Source organism: Bactrocera oleae, chromosome 5, assembly GCF_042242935.1.
Source record: "Bactrocera oleae isolate idBacOlea1 chromosome 5, idBacOlea1, whole genome shotgun sequence".
NCBI classification, from domain to species: Eukaryota; Metazoa; Arthropoda; class Insecta; order Diptera; family Tephritidae; genus Bactrocera; species Bactrocera oleae.
Genome location: NC_091539.1, coordinates 73,152,563 through 73,169,915, shown reverse-complemented (window position 1 = coordinate 73,169,915; position 17,353 = coordinate 73,152,563). Strand labels below are relative to the sequence as shown.

Genomic DNA, 17,353 nt, shown 5'->3' with positions numbered 1-17,353 from the left:
AGGGTTAGGTAAATGTTATTCATATATTTATTTTACACCTCACTAATACATTTTAAGTTTACATGTATACATAAGTATGTCTATTTTTGAAAAACCAAAAAATGTTTGGAAACATTTAGACTTACTAAGTAATGCTAATACAAGCAACAATATGTATTGTTTTACTTTTTCATAATTGCTACTAAAAAATAATTATGATATGAACATATGTAAAAATATTCAATGTTTGTTACTGACCACTATCCGATTTTGATGAATTTTTTTTTGTATTTATGGATTTTGGGTATGATTGTGTGTATACATATATATGTATTGTGGGAAACTTTGCAACCGCAGAGTGTATTACATTTTTGAGCAGCCAAAACATCGGGGATCCCAGTAAACTTTGTGTACATGAAAATCTATTTTTTAATCCTAACATCCGGATTTAAAATATAAAAATTTAACTAAATTTATTTTTTTATCCAAAATTTTTGAATTAAAAACTCGCAACTCTGCTCATGATTCATAAAGCTCAAATTTATACTATACAGATTACATGATTTAAACCAAAATTTCAAGAACTTCTATGAACCGAATCACTAAATTGTACACCTTATAATAGAATTACGTTGCGTAAATTGTCAATTACATCCCCAGAGAGAACATTGGGGATACTTACATATAGTATGTTAGTATGTATATATCAACTCTTCGATAAAATTAAATAATAATCATTATTAGGTATACATCCCTGGTTTTGTAAATTGTTTTATTTTCTGTAAGATAATCTTTTTCATTCATTCCTCTATGAGTCCAAATTTGCCGAATTAAATGATGTACTTAAGAAAATTTAGAAAGGAAACTGTTGAGTTCAGTTATGAATTTCAATTGTTTTATTATTTTGGAACCTTTGTGTGAATATACATATATGATATATGTACATAGGAACATATGGTGCTATAATGTTCTGAATAATAAATAACTTTGCGCTCCATTCGAAAAGCTTTACTTGCGTTCATGCCACTAAAAAATTTGGAAGTAAAGTGACATTAATACACTGTCCCATGAAGGAATGATGACAATCACAATGTCGGTAATAGTGGTAATAAAGACAAGTACCATCACTTCCATATTAGAAAGCTGTAAATCTCACGTAATTTCATGGCGGTATTCTAACTTCGTATACCATATTTAACGTATGAGTTATAGCACACATATAAATATCTATAAAGATTAACTTACATATTACCTATGTATGTATGTATATTGAACTCGTAGAGAAGTGGTCAAATCGGCCCATAAACATGATCTGAGTGAAGGGTATACACATGTGAATATACGTACTATATCTGACTTCCCAATATCTAACTACCAAGAGAAATTTTTACTTACGATTTATACTTCAAAACTCTTACATTTCGACAATTCAGCGGTCGATCTGAGTCAACCGAGCGAATGAGCACTTGTGCAAACCGAAGAGAAAAAATGGTGGCAAATGGGACATAAAACATGAGCAGTTCGCTCACGTTGAGGTTCTCGGAGCGTCATGCGCACAACACCTAACAATGACAGCCAATGTGATCTTCGACAATGTTGGCGACGGCGGTGCGAGCGAAGAATGTGCACGAATATAAAACCTCACTGCAGTGATAATTGAATCAAAAGCGTTCAACACTTCGACTAGTCTAAGTATCGTGCGAAAGCTACGGTACGGTCAATTCGAGGCAGTTAAAGTGGAAAATCACTAAAGGAATAGCAAGTGTGAAAAGGCTTTTATCGAAATTAATAGTGAATCGATCGAAACCCACTAACCACTTTAATTTTAATTAAAACTCCAACCAGTGTACCTACAAATTTCTTAATCTAACAATTATATGAAGCAAACAGAGTAAAGTGATATTAAAACAAATAAACAAAAATTACACTTATGTAATGTGCTGACGCTCATACCATATTCCCCTCAACTAACTATTTAAAAAAAACAATATGTGTCAAACTTCCGGTCCCGGTATGCAAAGTGATCAAATTCGGAAATTCATAGAGCAGGGAATGCCCGAGAAAATTGTTAAGACAGTGAAGTATACGATTCGGAAACGTGCGGCTGCACAAAACTCCCCCAATACCAACATGGATACACATAATATAAACGATGTGAATGTCTTAAATCCAGTTCCTACGGACCAGATTAAACCTTTAAGTATTCCTCGCATGTGCGGGCGGTTCCGCAATCAAGCAACAGAGTCCGATGCTTCATTGCAGGATAAAATTACCAACATCGGTGCTGCAGGCAGCGAAGATATTCAAGGCAGTAAACCTCAAGGCAACATGGACGCCCTCGCCATAACAACTGAAATGACGAAACACTTCGTGCAACGAATGTATGGCATTGTGGGAAAAATGCAAAACAGCAAATTATATACGTAAGTCTTCAATACGCATGGTATACCAATTTGTGCATGATTTGTGCATTGCCAGTAATTAAGTTGGCAACAGCGCGTTACTGGTGCAATGGCTTCAGATTTTGATATTATATTATTCTGTGTGTGTATATACAGACTTTGTGCATGATAAATATATATGCACAAGCAAGAATACTTCTTTTCTGTTGTCATGACGCTTGAACGATTAAAAATTTCATTTACTTATTAAACCTAAGGACGTATAAATACGGTATTTTTTTCCGTCTGACATATGAACATATTTACAATATTCTTTTTCTCAGCATGAATGTTATGTGCGCAGTGTCCTAATGGCAATGTCATCACGAGCTTGTGAACGATAACAGCGTCACGACAGCCACCGTTTGACATTCAGAATTAGATCAGTTTGCGGCAGGTGCTCAAGTACCTACACACATACATATATATGTACGTCTGCACCTAAGAAATGTGTGCGGGTACAAAAGCTGTGTAAATTTTAATTTTATCTACATACATTCACGCGCCCGCTATTGGAAAGTTTTTGCCTGCAAAAACAATGCAATTGATAGTCGATTTGAAATCATACACACATACACATTTCTACACATCGCTTGCATGTAGGTGTTATTTGTATGTCAACACGTGGCTTTTCTGTGACGATATGATTTAAGTAATATTCAATAGTAAATTGCTTGAGATACATTGTTTTTTATTTCACATTCATGCACACGTACTCCTTTTTCAACATGTATACTACATTTTGGGTTATTTAAACCCAACTACAGTTATATTATAGTAATACTAAAGGAAACTTCTAAAACCATTGAGTGTGCTTGTAAGGGCTAACTTCGCCTGCACAGCCAATGAATAGTGGGGAAAAAGTGATATAGCTTTTCAATATGTCATTGTTCACACAATTTGAACATATACATATGTATAAACTATCATCTGCAGTAACTCATATATTATATTATATAAAGCCAGACCTACATGTGAATACATAAGCACTTTATAAATTTCTACAAAAGTAATATCATCCCAATAGTGTCATGTGACGTTTACACACATACACTCTCAAGTACGAGTATATTTATTCATGTGCGTACTTTATACTATAAATGTTAAGCGCAAACAATCTGATTAGATCATGACACAATAAAGATCACAAGTGCATAGTTCACATTGAAATGTGCCTTAACATCGCACCATTAAGTTTATAGCATTTTTATTAAGATTTTATAAAAATTAATTTAGCATCTTTCCGAGCTCATTACGAAAATACATTTATACCTTGAACCACCTGCCATTGCGTCTTTTATAGTCTATTTTACACTTATATTTATTATTTATCCAGCTAATCAATTGAGTGTTGATATTCCTGTAGATCACGGTTTCAATTTCCTGCAATATTTTCATCTGCACATTCCATGCAAATGCAGTACCAATGAATGTTAAATTTGGAAAGTATGTCTGTATATTGAGAAGGTGACAGCAATTTCGCACGAGCACAATCGTTCTGGTCCCAAGTCAAAACTCATATGAAAATTTACCCTCATTTAAATTGCATGCGTTTTCGCACGTACGCCATTCCGCTGCGACTTCTAAGCACATAAATATGCACAACGCAGAGAAACAATTCAAGCTTTTTTTATAAGATTGGTGTTTTTGCAAGCTACAAAAATCGTGTGTTCATAAATAATATTACCTAAGGAAATCAAACAATTTTAAGGCCCATAACAGTTTTTCAATTCCTTCAACATAATAAATTCATTGGATGTATAACCGTTTTACAATTTGCTTCACGAAATGGGGAAGTATAACCATCAGCCGTCCATAATCGGCTTGATAATTTAAAATCATATGAATGTGTTTAAAGTTACGAACACTCGATATTTAATCATTTACAGATTACTAACGAGAACGACGCAACCAGCCCACATAGTTGCCGTCTGCGTGCTGACTTTTGTTACTTTCACGGTATGGCCAGACATAATAGACACCCGTAATGCTTCTAGTAGGAGAATCTCGGAACAAGACCGAAATGAACAACATAATACTTTGGCTGCAATCGCATACTTGGGAGCATTCGCCACGCATTTTGGTGCCCAGATATGGATGACATTCATCTCAGGTAAAGTAAAAACAGTTTTCAGTGAAATACGCGTACAGTCTGTAGAAAATTTATGAATTTCTTTTCTAAAATAAACGGAAGTCACATTTTATTTTTTCATATATTTGATATAATGAACATTTAAGGTCAAACTGCTTCCGATCCAAAAAACACTTGTTCCACAGTAGTGCAGAGGCGAACCAATTTTTGGTAGAAAATTTAACAAATTAATCGATCAAGTACATATTACATAAATTTTGTGATACGTATGTTATTTATATATACTTGTACATAAATATATTAATAGGTGCACAGAAATATAAACTTTGAACTAGCAAAATATAATGATCAGCAATTAAACAATTCAGTAACGGTACAGTACAAATAGTACACGTGTTTATCTCTCCTATCTAATTGAGGAAAACGAAGGCAACAATATTAATTATAAATATGATCAGGTACATAAGTATGTACATGTCTCATCAGCCTGTTTTATTCCTGATTATTCTATATTATGATTATATGGTTGTATGTGTGAAATGTGTTGAAGGTTTACAAAAATGGAATTTCTAAGCAGTTAACATATTTATCTGCAGTTAATTATGCATACATACATACATATGATTCAATAGTAATACATTAAATACAATTTATTAACAATGTTAATGTATTTAAATTGTATTGAACAATTTGAACAAAATCTAAAGAAAGTTCTAGAAAACCATTTACAAAAATAAATTTTAAAAAATTTTTAAATTTATAATTCATTATCATGCAAAATCAAATCCGTTTCTGGTTTTGGCTTAATGCTTCCTTGAATGAACAGTCTAATGAAATCGGCCAATTTGAATTTGTCGTCATATGTGGCCATGTATGCACCTGCGAAAGGATGCCAAAGTATCGATGAAGCCCCGATCTGATACTTCATTTTGAAATTTTTTTAACAAAGAAATTATCTTTAGGCGATATCGGAAAGTTATCAGAATCAGTAATTTCGTAGAGCAGCACCTTCTTCTGAAGAAGTTCAATATTCTGACGCAATTTATCGCGTTGAGCCTTTTATTGATCGCATTTAACCTTCAACTGATCGCCGTTATTATCTAATGAATCGCGTTCAAAGCATATTTGAACGAACTTCGCAAAGGAACTGAATTATTATCAACAAAATATGTTAATTACATTTCGTGTTATACTCAATTGCATATTTTCTCTATTTCTTTATAATCTCTCTCGAATTAAAGTGCTGTTGATGTCGCTAATTAACCTTGGAAAAAATGGTAAAAAATTTAACTATCAAACAATGCACTTACAATTTACCTATAAAATTTATAACTCACCAAAATAAAATGAACGTTGTCAATTAAATTTTCGTTAAAAGATGCAACAAACCAACCGCATGCAAAGAAAACGGGAAAAAGCTCAATCACTCCCTATTTCGTTGTTGGTGTTGATATTGTCGATTCAACCAACCACATTAAATTAACCTTGGAAAAAATATTTCAAAAAATTAACTGCCACACAATGCACTTGAAATTAATCTGGAAATTTCTGTAAAAATGTAATTGTAACAAAAGTCCAAACACGATTAAAAGTGGAAAAAATTCGCCACCACAAATTCGCCGTAAACGATACACAATTATCCGATATATGTATTTGCAACTTATACAAAACAGCGACGAAATGTACTTCTGTATGCGACTGTGTTAAGTGTGATGCGCAAAGGAGAAATAGTCAAATGAAATGTAATGAAAACGCGCCACCGCGCTTCCATTTGTTGTAGTCGTTAAATTTGCGTCAAGGCTTTCTTACCTGTGTTCCCGTTGACGTACATGTGAAAAATAACGTTGTACACTTCTGCACGTCTCCTCCTTTCCAACGGTATAAACTTTATCCATATATTGCCGTTGACATATATGGACACACAGTCAAAAAGGGAACACAAACTTTTTTGGTAGCGTAATTATATATAGAAGATAAGTATATGTACAGTATATACAACCTGCCAAGTAGGTGTCACAAACTCATCGCGAAAGACATTGTGGGCAAAAATAGAAAATATCGGTATTCTATTTTTGCTATCATAGTAATCCTTATTAAAGACCTTCCTACCTAATTTCTTTAGGCTACAAGTGAACAGACGAACATACAGACGAACACTAAAAATCAGTTATTCTCGTAATTGTGAACATTTTTGATATTTGTACATACATATCTACATCATATTAACTCGATTATACAGTTCTTAAGTTATTTAAATAATTGATTAATTATTATTATTAATAATTTGATTATCTTTCAGGTTTATCATTATATTTCTCGTTGCCACGACATATATTTGGGCAATGTCAACAGATTCTGTTCCCACGTTATTTTGCTATGAGCTCAATATTGAGCATAAGTATGCTGATACTCTTTGTGAAGTACTTCCTCACCTCATGGAATGCAACCGCAATAGTGCAGCTGATAGCACTGAGTGTCACTGTTTTTATTGAGATTATTATACGACTCTACCTCGCACCGCCAATGCTGCGACTGATGCACGAGAAATATCGGATTGAAGGTGCTATCGGCAGTGGACGGGAAGTGGGTTCACTTGAGCAAGGTGATCTCATTCAGTGTCCGCACTATCAACGAATTCACAAAACTTTTCGCCGCATCCATATGACGATAGCCATGGGCAATATGTCTGTATTGTTAGCTACATGCCTTCACTTGTATTTTCTCGCATCGAAAATACAAATTAGTTAAGGTAGTAAAATGGATATATTTGAAATTATCCAAACTAAAAGTGGCAACGGTTTAAACAACTCAACAAAAATCATTTATAACCACATTTTGATTGAGTTGCAACAACTTGTGGCAGCTACCAGACCACCGATGTACTGGGTTATGTATGTGGATGTGACAATATCCAACTATATACCAAAAAATTTATTGCATTTGTATACTATAAGAAGTTATTAAAATAAAATAGTACGTACTTTTGTTGATATTGTATCGTACAGACGTATTAGTATAAGTTATTCCACTCAGTAAAAATCATATTCCCATTATTCTAAAATCTATTCTATAAGTTGCATTAAATTTAAGTATGTGAATAACAAGAATATATAATATTCATAATTATAAACTGTGATACCCCATAACCCTACTCATATAAATCAGTATATGCCCGATAGACAATACCCATCCAAGCATAGTAATATAAGTCATGCACAGGTCTGTTATTCATATTAGCACAATTTATGTACGTAAATACTTGCAGACACGTTCGATGAGTTTAGTAAATTTTGAATAGTGTATCGAATGAAATATAACGATTTTCTGATTATTGAACCAATATGAATTCTAATGATATAACAAGTACAATTACACTCTATAAGAAATCTGCATGTTGTTACATTTTATTTTAATCTCATGAAAATGTGTAAAATGATTTTAAACCGATTAACATCTTATGTAATTAAAATAAAGACGAGATTAAATAACTTTTTTAATATTTTTCTCTATGTATATTGTGCTACTCATGCTGTTTTGAATGACCAGCTCAAATAAATGCATATTAAATTTTATCTATCTATATAATTTTAAAAAGACCTTTGATTAGCAATTTATATCTCTCTAATGATAGCATGATGATTTTCCACCATATTTAATTGCATTTTCTTTTTCCTTGTTGATGTCAAGTTTTCTAAAACCTTGTAGCTCTTACTGAATGAATAGTTGTCAAACACACCGCAATTATTATGTTTGGCTCAACTTCACTCAAATGTTCCGAAACAAATTTAGCCTACGGCTGACTTGATGAGTTAAGTGAGTATCCTTTCCCCGACCTATCACCTCTTTATTTACAATCACTTTCGTTATTCTAACTAACGCCAAATATAGACGAAATCGGCCTAGATATTCTTCAAGTGGCGGCTTAATTTTCGAAATCTTTAATATTCTTGCATTCATCTGAAATATTTTTTATTATAAAGTTTAGCAGTTACCTGAAAATATTTGTGACTGTATATAAAGTATTGCTACATCCGTATTTTGCACCTATAATTTAACGTTGTACGTGCAGTTTTAACTGACTAAATTTGTGTCTAAATATTGATATCTATGAACTGATCTTTTTCCCCTAATTATTTATTTACTATACAATTTTTATATATCATAAAATTAAAAAATGAAACTTGTGTGTTATAGTTATGGGGGTGTTTGGAAATATTGAAATTTTCAGGGTGATACCTAGAAAGTTAACGAAAAGTCCGTAATTGAACCATATCTTATTGTGTACATACTAAATTAATAAATCCAAATGGTTAGCGCTCCATCTTACTTACCCCTTCAATTTCTTTGTCGAATCGAACAGGTCGCAATCGACACAACACAACAATTAGGTAAATGAAATTGACCATGAAAAATAGTCCGGACCAGATCACTACATCTGGTTTACACTCTACTAAGTAGCCATACATCGCCATCAGCGTACATCCGACCAGAATCAGTGCTCGCAGCCACAATGCACCAAAAAGTCCATGCGGTGCCAAGAATGCTAGTAGAAAGAAGGCATTCCCCAGTTGATAATATAGGTGATGAGGCCTTTCCCAAATAACACATTGTTCGATCGACCAATCGCCTGGATTAAGTGATCGAAGAGTACCATTGTTATCCCAAGTAATGGTACCACTGCTCGCACTACTGCCAACTGATGTCGTTGTATGCGCTATTGAAGTGCCACTAACAGCATCTGTTGTCAAAGCTTTAACATGACTGTCTTCCGTGTCTCCAGTAACTGTGGATATTATCGGCATTGTGCCACTTATCACAGCGTCCACGTTATCTTCTGCAACAGCTGTGTTTATCACCGCCGTTGTGGCTGCAGCCACCGCCGTTGTCGCAAGATTAAATATGCCCAAATGAATGCCTGCATTGAAATTTGTTGAGTCCACTAAACCCAGCGCGAGCGCACTTATAAGCAACATATTTTGTTTCGCTCTATACAGTATGCAATTGATTGGGAGTAATAGCTCTGAGTCATTAGGGCTGAAAACTGGAATATCTTTCCTTTCTACATGTGTATGTAATACAAGATAATTATATCATATGCCTTATTACTAGTTAATACAGTGTTGTAGATAAGGTTTACTTTGCATCTTATATCACACGTGGTGTATATCCAACATTTATTATTGGGCTTTCTGCAAGACAAATAATTTTTAAACATAATATTAAATACAAAAATGTCTGTATGAATATATTTGATTGTTGTAATGAAATTGTTTCTACAGTTAGTTACTGCCTTTTGTAACAATTTATTATTGAAAGCATCAATCAACTTTAGGTACAGCTCTCTCTATTAAAACATGACATGAATTAGTCTATGAAACATCTTTTCGAGTGTAATTAACTATGAATTTGTCTCATTTATGATACAATTAGGGTATAGTCTGAGACGATTTACTTTTAAACTGCAATATAATTTACATAGGAGTATACACTTTTAGTTTTCAAATGTGTTAAAAAGCATAAATGGAATTAAATTTCTTTTTTTTAAATCGTCCAATTTATCTATGTGCTAAAAGCTTTCATTAAATATAATTACAACAAGTAATAAAAGGCTAATTCTGGGTGAAGGTGAACATTTTATAGTCTCAAGATTAAAAGCAGGGAATTATTTTCAATAATAGTAAAATTTTTATTTGAAAATATATAGAGTTAAGGGAACATATCGACCGATCAAATCAATTTTTAGCTCTTACACAAAATTACTTAAGAACCAATGTACGCGACATAAGAAAAAACGGTCGCTATTTAGTTTTTAGGTACAAACTATTATACTCCGTGAAACATGTTGTGAGTGCAATGCATGAGTGAATGAGTGCATAATCAAATCATTGGTTTTCATACATTTAGAATTGTAAGTAAAGCAGTGCTTTTGAAAGTTATCTCAAAATCATGACAAGAATTTTACATCAATTGTATAAAATTCTAGCGCATCAACTTTTTTAGTTACAATGTAAAATATTTGGCGATAATACGAAAATTTTGTTCGTTACACGTAAACAGGTTTTTAAATTCTTCAAAAGTGGGAGACTATTAAATAACAGTCTATAAAACAATTAATAAGAATACTGAGATATTCACCTAAACTAAATATTTAATGACATTTAACGTCAAGCTTTCTTTGAGGAATTATTGACAATATTGAAAGAACAAATATATGTTTAAACAAGTAAGGTAGTGTCAGGTCAGAAGATAGGAAATGATTATAAATATTATTAATATGAGGTTTGGACCAAGATCTAGACCAATTTCATTCATATTCAGCGCTAAACCACGTAATTTATAGAAAGCTTGTTCACTTAATTTCTTTAATATTATATATCAAACATTTTGAACAACCTAAACGATTTAACATCAGGTGGAAATCATCTGATCTTGTATGGGAGACAGCAGTAGTAGTATTGACTCGATTTTATCTATTTTTGGCATTGTCACATCTTATTAACATAAAAAGATGATCTCTGAGCCTTATCATAATGAGGTATCTTATGCAGAAATATATTCATTGATCCGATTCAACCCAGTTTTGGCATAGAGGCATGCTATTATCAGGAAAGGATTTTTTTCGAATTTTAATAATATATCTCACAGATTGAAAAATATTTTCGAACAGCTCGCAATTGGGATCCACATATTCTGTATCTGGGGCTTGAACAGTTGAAGCCCGATTTTTAAAAATTTCTGGTCATAAGGTGACACATCTTAAAGGCACTATTCGTGCAAAGTTTTATTTCGATATATTCATTGGTGCTTAATTTGCATGCTGCAAAGTGAAAGAATTAGACGGAATTTAAAATTGTGTTAAATGGGAAGTAGACATGATTGTAGTCCAGGGAAATGGCAAAAAAATGTCACGTACCGGCCACGCCACTTTTTCAAAATATTTTAAACTGCAGATGCCCCTCTCTAATGCAATTCATTGGTCCAAATAACAATCTTGTATCTTATTGTGGAGCTTTGTTATACCCGTTATAGGTTTTCGATTAATGGAGTTTTGTGGACATCTGCAATAACAACTCCCCTTTAGTGCCAAGGAATATGTGTACCAAGTTTCATTAAGTTATCTTAACTTTTACTCAAGGTATCGCTGCCACCGACGCACGGACAGACAGACGGAGAGACGAACAGACAGTCACTCGGAATTCAACTCGTCTTGTCATCCTGATCATTTACATACATACATATATATAACCCTACATCTAACTCGAATATTTTTAGGTGATACAAACGTTAGGTGAATAAAACTATAATATAATACTCTGTAGCAACATGTTGCAAGAGTATACAAATGTTGCCTTAGGGCTTAACATACATTATTCGACAGAATCTTGAATGAATTACAATCATATTTGGCATCTTATAAACATGTATATTTTAGCGTAGACTCACTTATGTTTTATTACTACATTTTGCGTCGTGTCCGAAATATTTATATTAAAATCAACTTAATTAACTCAAATGAGGTACAAGTGATATAAGCTCAACCAAGGAGGAAAACTTACTTTGCACTGCTTGACTTATACAATTATGTGCATTTAACTCACACTGTTTCACATATGCGGGCGGAATAAAGTCGGCTTGTTGGACCGATTTCACATATTTTCATTATTTAACTATGTGTATACTTAATTTCCCTAAGACACCTCACATATTGACCGATATATGCGGTATGTCGAAAACCCGAAAATCTTTATATAAAGTATATGGGGCTAGGGGATGTATTTTCCCAGTCTTACCGATTTTCGGACGTGAGATGGCTTACCTTTGTGACACTATTTGTGTTAAGTTTGATTCCAATGACTTAACTGGTGCTTGATTTTTATTCTGTTAAGTGCAATAATCATATAGACTTAAAAATTTTGATATATGGGAAATAGGCATGGTTGTACTCCAATTTCAACTATTTAAAATATAACCGTTATATGTGTTTTGGGCGTGGTTATGATTTGATTTCACAATATATGAAGAGGTGGTAGAAAGACTTGTTCTCTGCAAGTTTGGTTGACATAGCCTTAGTGGTTTGTTAGATATGTACCAAATTATAGCACTTTTGCACTTTTTAGGTTTTCGATAAACGCCATTTCGCGGGCGTGGAAACGTTAAGATTCTGCCCATTTGCAATACCAAAATCCTCATGATGACAGATAACATGTGTTTCATCACGCTATCTCAATTTTTATTCAAGTTAACGCTTGCACAAACAACCGTTGAATGAACAAAACTATTATGCTCTGTAGCGCTATTTTGCGAGAGTACGAAAAAGAGATCACCATGTTACTAAAATGTTTTATTTTTTTCTGATATTTTGGTAATAGTTTTTATCAAATTAAAATTTTTCTAACAACAAATTACACGCATTCATTTTCATTCCTTGCACACCAATATGAAATAAGTGTATTTCAAGGTATGAACACCAGTTTCTCGAAAAAAGACCATTTTTGAATGTGGCCTTACACCTATAGTGTGACACCTTCTGCAATCACTCTTCGGAGTAGATAGCCTATTTGCCATATTTGACAGGGGCTTTACTGTAGCCGGATCTGCACACACATTGGGACATTATTACGAATAGCCGTAATGAGCTTCGAACTACGGCAAATATAATGGTAGACATAAACAAACTCACTTTATTCAGGGTGAAGTTAACAAATACTGTGGTGATGACAAAGTAAGCACTTTACAATCCATTTTTAGCAAGATGCGAAGGTGGTTGATATGAGATAGAAGTGGGTGTTACAGATACTACATCTATCAAGTTTTTTATGTAGACATTAGTTTTTTATGATTGTAGATATATACAAACACATTCATAAACGCATTAATGATGTCATCAGGTTGATTTTAAAGCAATGAAAACTTTCAAAATCGTCAAATCTGCATCGTTTTGGAAACAATATAAACGACAATAGCGAGTACACAGGTAAATGATGAAGGTTCAAAAATATAAATATCCAATTTGAACAATGCGAACTAATTCAAAATATTTTATTGCCAATTAGAACCGAACTATTATATTTAATTACCTCAGCCCTACCCCACAACAGCACAGCATTTTTCATTGTAAATAAAAGTACATACATACATACATGAATACATGAAAACATACACAATAAACGAATCGCTTCCATTTCAGTCAGCTGATTTCATATTGCCGTATACTATAAAACATTCCAATTCCTTCATATTACACCCAGCGTGAACGCACTTTAACCGCTGTTGTTGCACTTTCTGACTGTCGGTTTTAATGTTACCTAATTCGATTTTTCGCAAAGTGACTTCGCACAAATAATACTAGCTCCGCTGCAATGGGACCAATTGCTTATGAGTTGTTTAAAGGAAATGTGGTGTACATATTTCACTGCATAACTTTTGTGCCCTATTATATCGCTCCTAACTGTTTTAAATGGGAGTAAGCCCATGCATTTGTTATTTGCTTTTGAATCAATATTTGATCAACGACGCTCGTTTTGTTCAGAAAAATCAAAAAAAGCTCACTCGTTAGTATATTGTATAAACGGGGTACACACATAAGTACATACTTGCGACATTTGTATACGCAGTGAAACATTTAAGAGATTAATACTCACGTTTTCTTCAAGAGACTGTTTTGATTGTTGGCCTCATTTAACACTTTTCTAACTATTACAACATTTAGTTAGTTATATATTTCAATGTTCTTACTATTATTAACTTGAATATATATTTTGTGTCTTTAATTTATATTCTTCTGCACTTTACTCTCGAACGCTGCGGGGGGTGGCTGTTGGTTTATGAGAAATCGCCTCTTTTGTATATTAATGGTAATACTTGTGAATGCTGCTTTTATTTAATCACAATTAATTCTTGTTAATTTTATTATAACTAATACATAGGCAGACATTGCCTAAAATATGTACCTTCACTTTTCCCTTCGACGTATAAATTAGTGTACCACAATTCTAATAAACTTTTATAGATGCATGCATGCGTATTCACACGTATGTGTGTATATAAATACATCGAGTAAAAAGAACTACAAATGATGAAAGCAATTGTTTCCAAACTTCTATCACCATACTTTCACACTTTAAACATTCAAATATATTTGGATGCATAGGCATGAATTTAACACCATTTATAAAACTATATATTTATTATTTTGATTAGATTCTCCCAATTTAGTAAACTTTACAATATCAATCAAGAAGAGAGAACGATTTAGACGAAAACTATTTAATCCCTCCGTACAAAAATTTACCGACATCGACTACTCACAGTTAGTGAGAAGAAATTTAACTAGTCGCTTGTTTATCGAGAGTCTGTCTGTCTGCCTATCTACCACGCAGCTGACTACCTAGCACACAAAGTACTTACATATTATTGTATGTATATGAGCTGTGGTGAAAACAGCTCGCATATATCCAAACGTACATAAGTTAATGCGAATGCCTCTATTTTCTTGTACATTTAACGAATAGGCATGGATATATCTGAACAAGATAGGAGGTTCCATTAGCTTGCCAACAGGATATTATGTCTCATAAAAATGTTTCTATTTTTCGACGGATGAGGAGGCAGCTTTGGTAATCCTTCAATAAGAGTGCGGTATTTACAATAAATAATTTTTCAATTCTATATTTTTAAAAGTGTTGGTAAAGCCATTAATCAAGAATATATAAAAATATATGATTAAAGTGTCCAAGCAATTTTAATCGCTGTTTCCCCCACTAATCGGTTTACCCTAATGTTTTTCAAAACTCAACATTGTATTGCAAATAAACCACACTCATTTCACCAAGTAGTCAACCAGCTGAGAAGTTGCCAAACTCATTTTTATAATACAAGAATATATATGTACATATGTGCATGTATGAAATTACTATTACAACTGAAGGATTTTGTAACTCTAAGCTATTTATTGCTATCTCTTTTTCTGATTGTCTATTTATTAACATACATATGTTTCTGCTATGTTTATATACATACTTATGTTTGAACGCATTCAGTCATCACAAGCTCAATGGTATTTCCACCAATGACGTCATATATCTCCTAATTTACATACATATGTATAATTTTGTATCTACATAACTGTTTTTGATAATGTATATGTGAGTTTGAGCAAGATTTAGAATTTGAAATTGTTACGTCACTGTGGAATCCTACAGAAGACGAAATTTGACTTACATACATACATACCTAAAATTACTCCTCAGCAAATTAGTCCCGAGTTTAATGTGCCAGATTAATAAAAATATGTAAGAAAGGCTATAACCCGGTGTATGCAATTTGAGACGGAGATACAATTTTAACCAGGGTTTTCATCGCCTAAATATGTTTCTATGTTTTCCATTGGATATCTATTGGCGCCCGATACGATACACATACAATTCTTTAAATTCGTTTTTTTCATTAAAGTGATCATCAATATACGTATGTATAGAAACACAGTATATAATATATATGTACATGCGTGCATCCTTTGATTGTAAAACAGTGTTCTCATGTTTGCATGACCCCGCTGTGAAACATCTCTATGGTAAGGAAATAGATTATTTTACATTTAGAATTTACTGATGAAATCAATCTAGTCAGAAAAATATCAGCTTGGTTATAGAACGATTTATTAATAGTCATTATGAGTATATTAAGTTTATCACGAAATTTCTAACAATCGCGAAACGTCGGGGAACTTTTAAAGTATTTATGTACATATGTAACTGATAAGAGTGACGTGTTAAGTTTATTTAGACAGGTGTGTCCGTCTGTATGTTTGTATATACGCGAACTAGTCTTTTTTGAGATATCGATCTGAAATTTTGTATACATCCTTTTCTTCCCAAGAAGCTGGTCATTTGTCGGAACCGTCGATATCGAACCACTATAGCATATTTTTAGCCGTCATACAAACTGATCGATCAAAATCAAGTCCTTGTATGAAATACTTTTTTATTTGCCAAGAAATCTTAACACGGGGCAAATTTGGCATGGATTATTGTCCACAGCATCGCTACAAGCTCCGAATTGTTCAGATCGGACCACTTTAGCATATGCTGTCATTCAAACTGACCAATCAAAATTAAAATAAATATCTTTGCATCTCCTTTAATGCCTTTAGAAAAGCTCCTTTATATACTATAGGTTCGGTGATGCCCAAGTGTTTTATTATATTTATGTGTTTACTTCAAACATTGGAAACACAACATTCGAAATTCTGTGGCTCAATTAATGGAGGTATTTATTATTCCTTAAGCTAAAATTAAAGGAAACTAACTAAGAACTAGCTATTTACATATGCATACATATGTACATATACTTACACAATGTTGCAACGAATAAAATAATGTAACAATAATAATAAATGCAACGGATTTTAAATCTCGGAAGACTTTACCAATAGCTTATTTAGAAAAAAGACGGTGGACAAATAGACAAAATGGCCTAAGGATTATAAAGTAATGTATGACTAGTTGATTTCGCAGCCGGTCAACATCAGAGCGCATTTATATACGTATTATACATATGTATATTTGCTGGTCACCAGGAAACCTGCATACCATGTTGCTATGGTCAACAACAAACATGTAGCGACCAAACGTAAACAAATTTGTGCACAAAAACTAAATTGTTAAGTTCTAAAACAACGTAAGTACATACATATATATACAATTATATGTATTGTATTGTATTTACATATGTAAATAAATATTCAAAAATAAAAGCTGCGACAATTCACTACGCATCCTCGTGGAAGCTTTCAATTGAACAATACTATTTTAGTGATAACTTTTTTCATTTGTGACTTCAC

At 32.9% G+C, this 17,353-nt stretch overlaps 2 protein-coding genes across 6 annotated transcripts in view; one reads left to right on the top strand and one right to left on the bottom strand.

Moving 5' to 3' along the window:
- Positions 1 to 14,841, bottom strand: part of bves (popeye domain cAMP effector bves) — a 29,650-nt gene extending 14,809 nt beyond the window's left edge. The window contains exons 1-3 of one of the 5 annotated variants that reach the window (XM_036365258.2): positions 14,463 to 14,835; positions 14,154 to 14,382; positions 8,844 to 9,701 (exon numbers count right to left, since the gene is read on the bottom strand). In XM_036365258.2, the coding sequence (XP_036221151.1) occupies positions 8,844 to 9,485 (642 nt within the window). In that variant the 5' untranslated portion in view covers positions 9,486 to 9,701; positions 14,154 to 14,382; positions 14,463 to 14,835. Of the gene's footprint in view, positions 1 to 8,843; positions 9,702 to 14,153 lie in introns of all 5 variants that reach the window. The other 4 variants (XM_036365260.2, XM_070109966.1, XM_070109965.1 and 1 more) reach the window with 4 other exon arrangements.
- Positions 1,631 to 8,088, top strand: LOC106614691 (uncharacterized). Its single transcript, XM_014230574.3, has 3 exons — positions 1,631 to 2,402; positions 4,310 to 4,533; positions 6,812 to 8,088. The coding sequence occupies exons 1-3, from the start codon at positions 1,969 to 1,971 to the stop codon at positions 7,258 to 7,260; spliced, it is 1,107 nt and encodes a 368-aa protein (XP_014086049.1). The 5' UTR covers positions 1,631 to 1,968; the 3' UTR covers positions 7,261 to 8,088.
- Positions 14,842 to 17,353: the final 2,512 nt, after the last annotated feature.

Bases quoted from the DNA above. Each gene is read 5' to 3' on its own strand.
- LOC106614691 (XM_014230574.3), top strand. From the start codon at position 1,969: ATGTGTCAAACTTCCGGTCCCGGTATGCAAAGTGATCAAATTCGGAAA. The intron at 2,403-4,309 runs GTAAGTCTTCAA...AATCATTTACAG, and splicing joins CAAAACAGCAAATTATATAC to ATTACTAACGAGAACGACGC. The intron at 4,534-6,811 runs GTAAAGTAAAAA...ATTATCTTTCAG, and splicing joins ATGGATGACATTCATCTCAG to GTTTATCATTATATTTCTCG.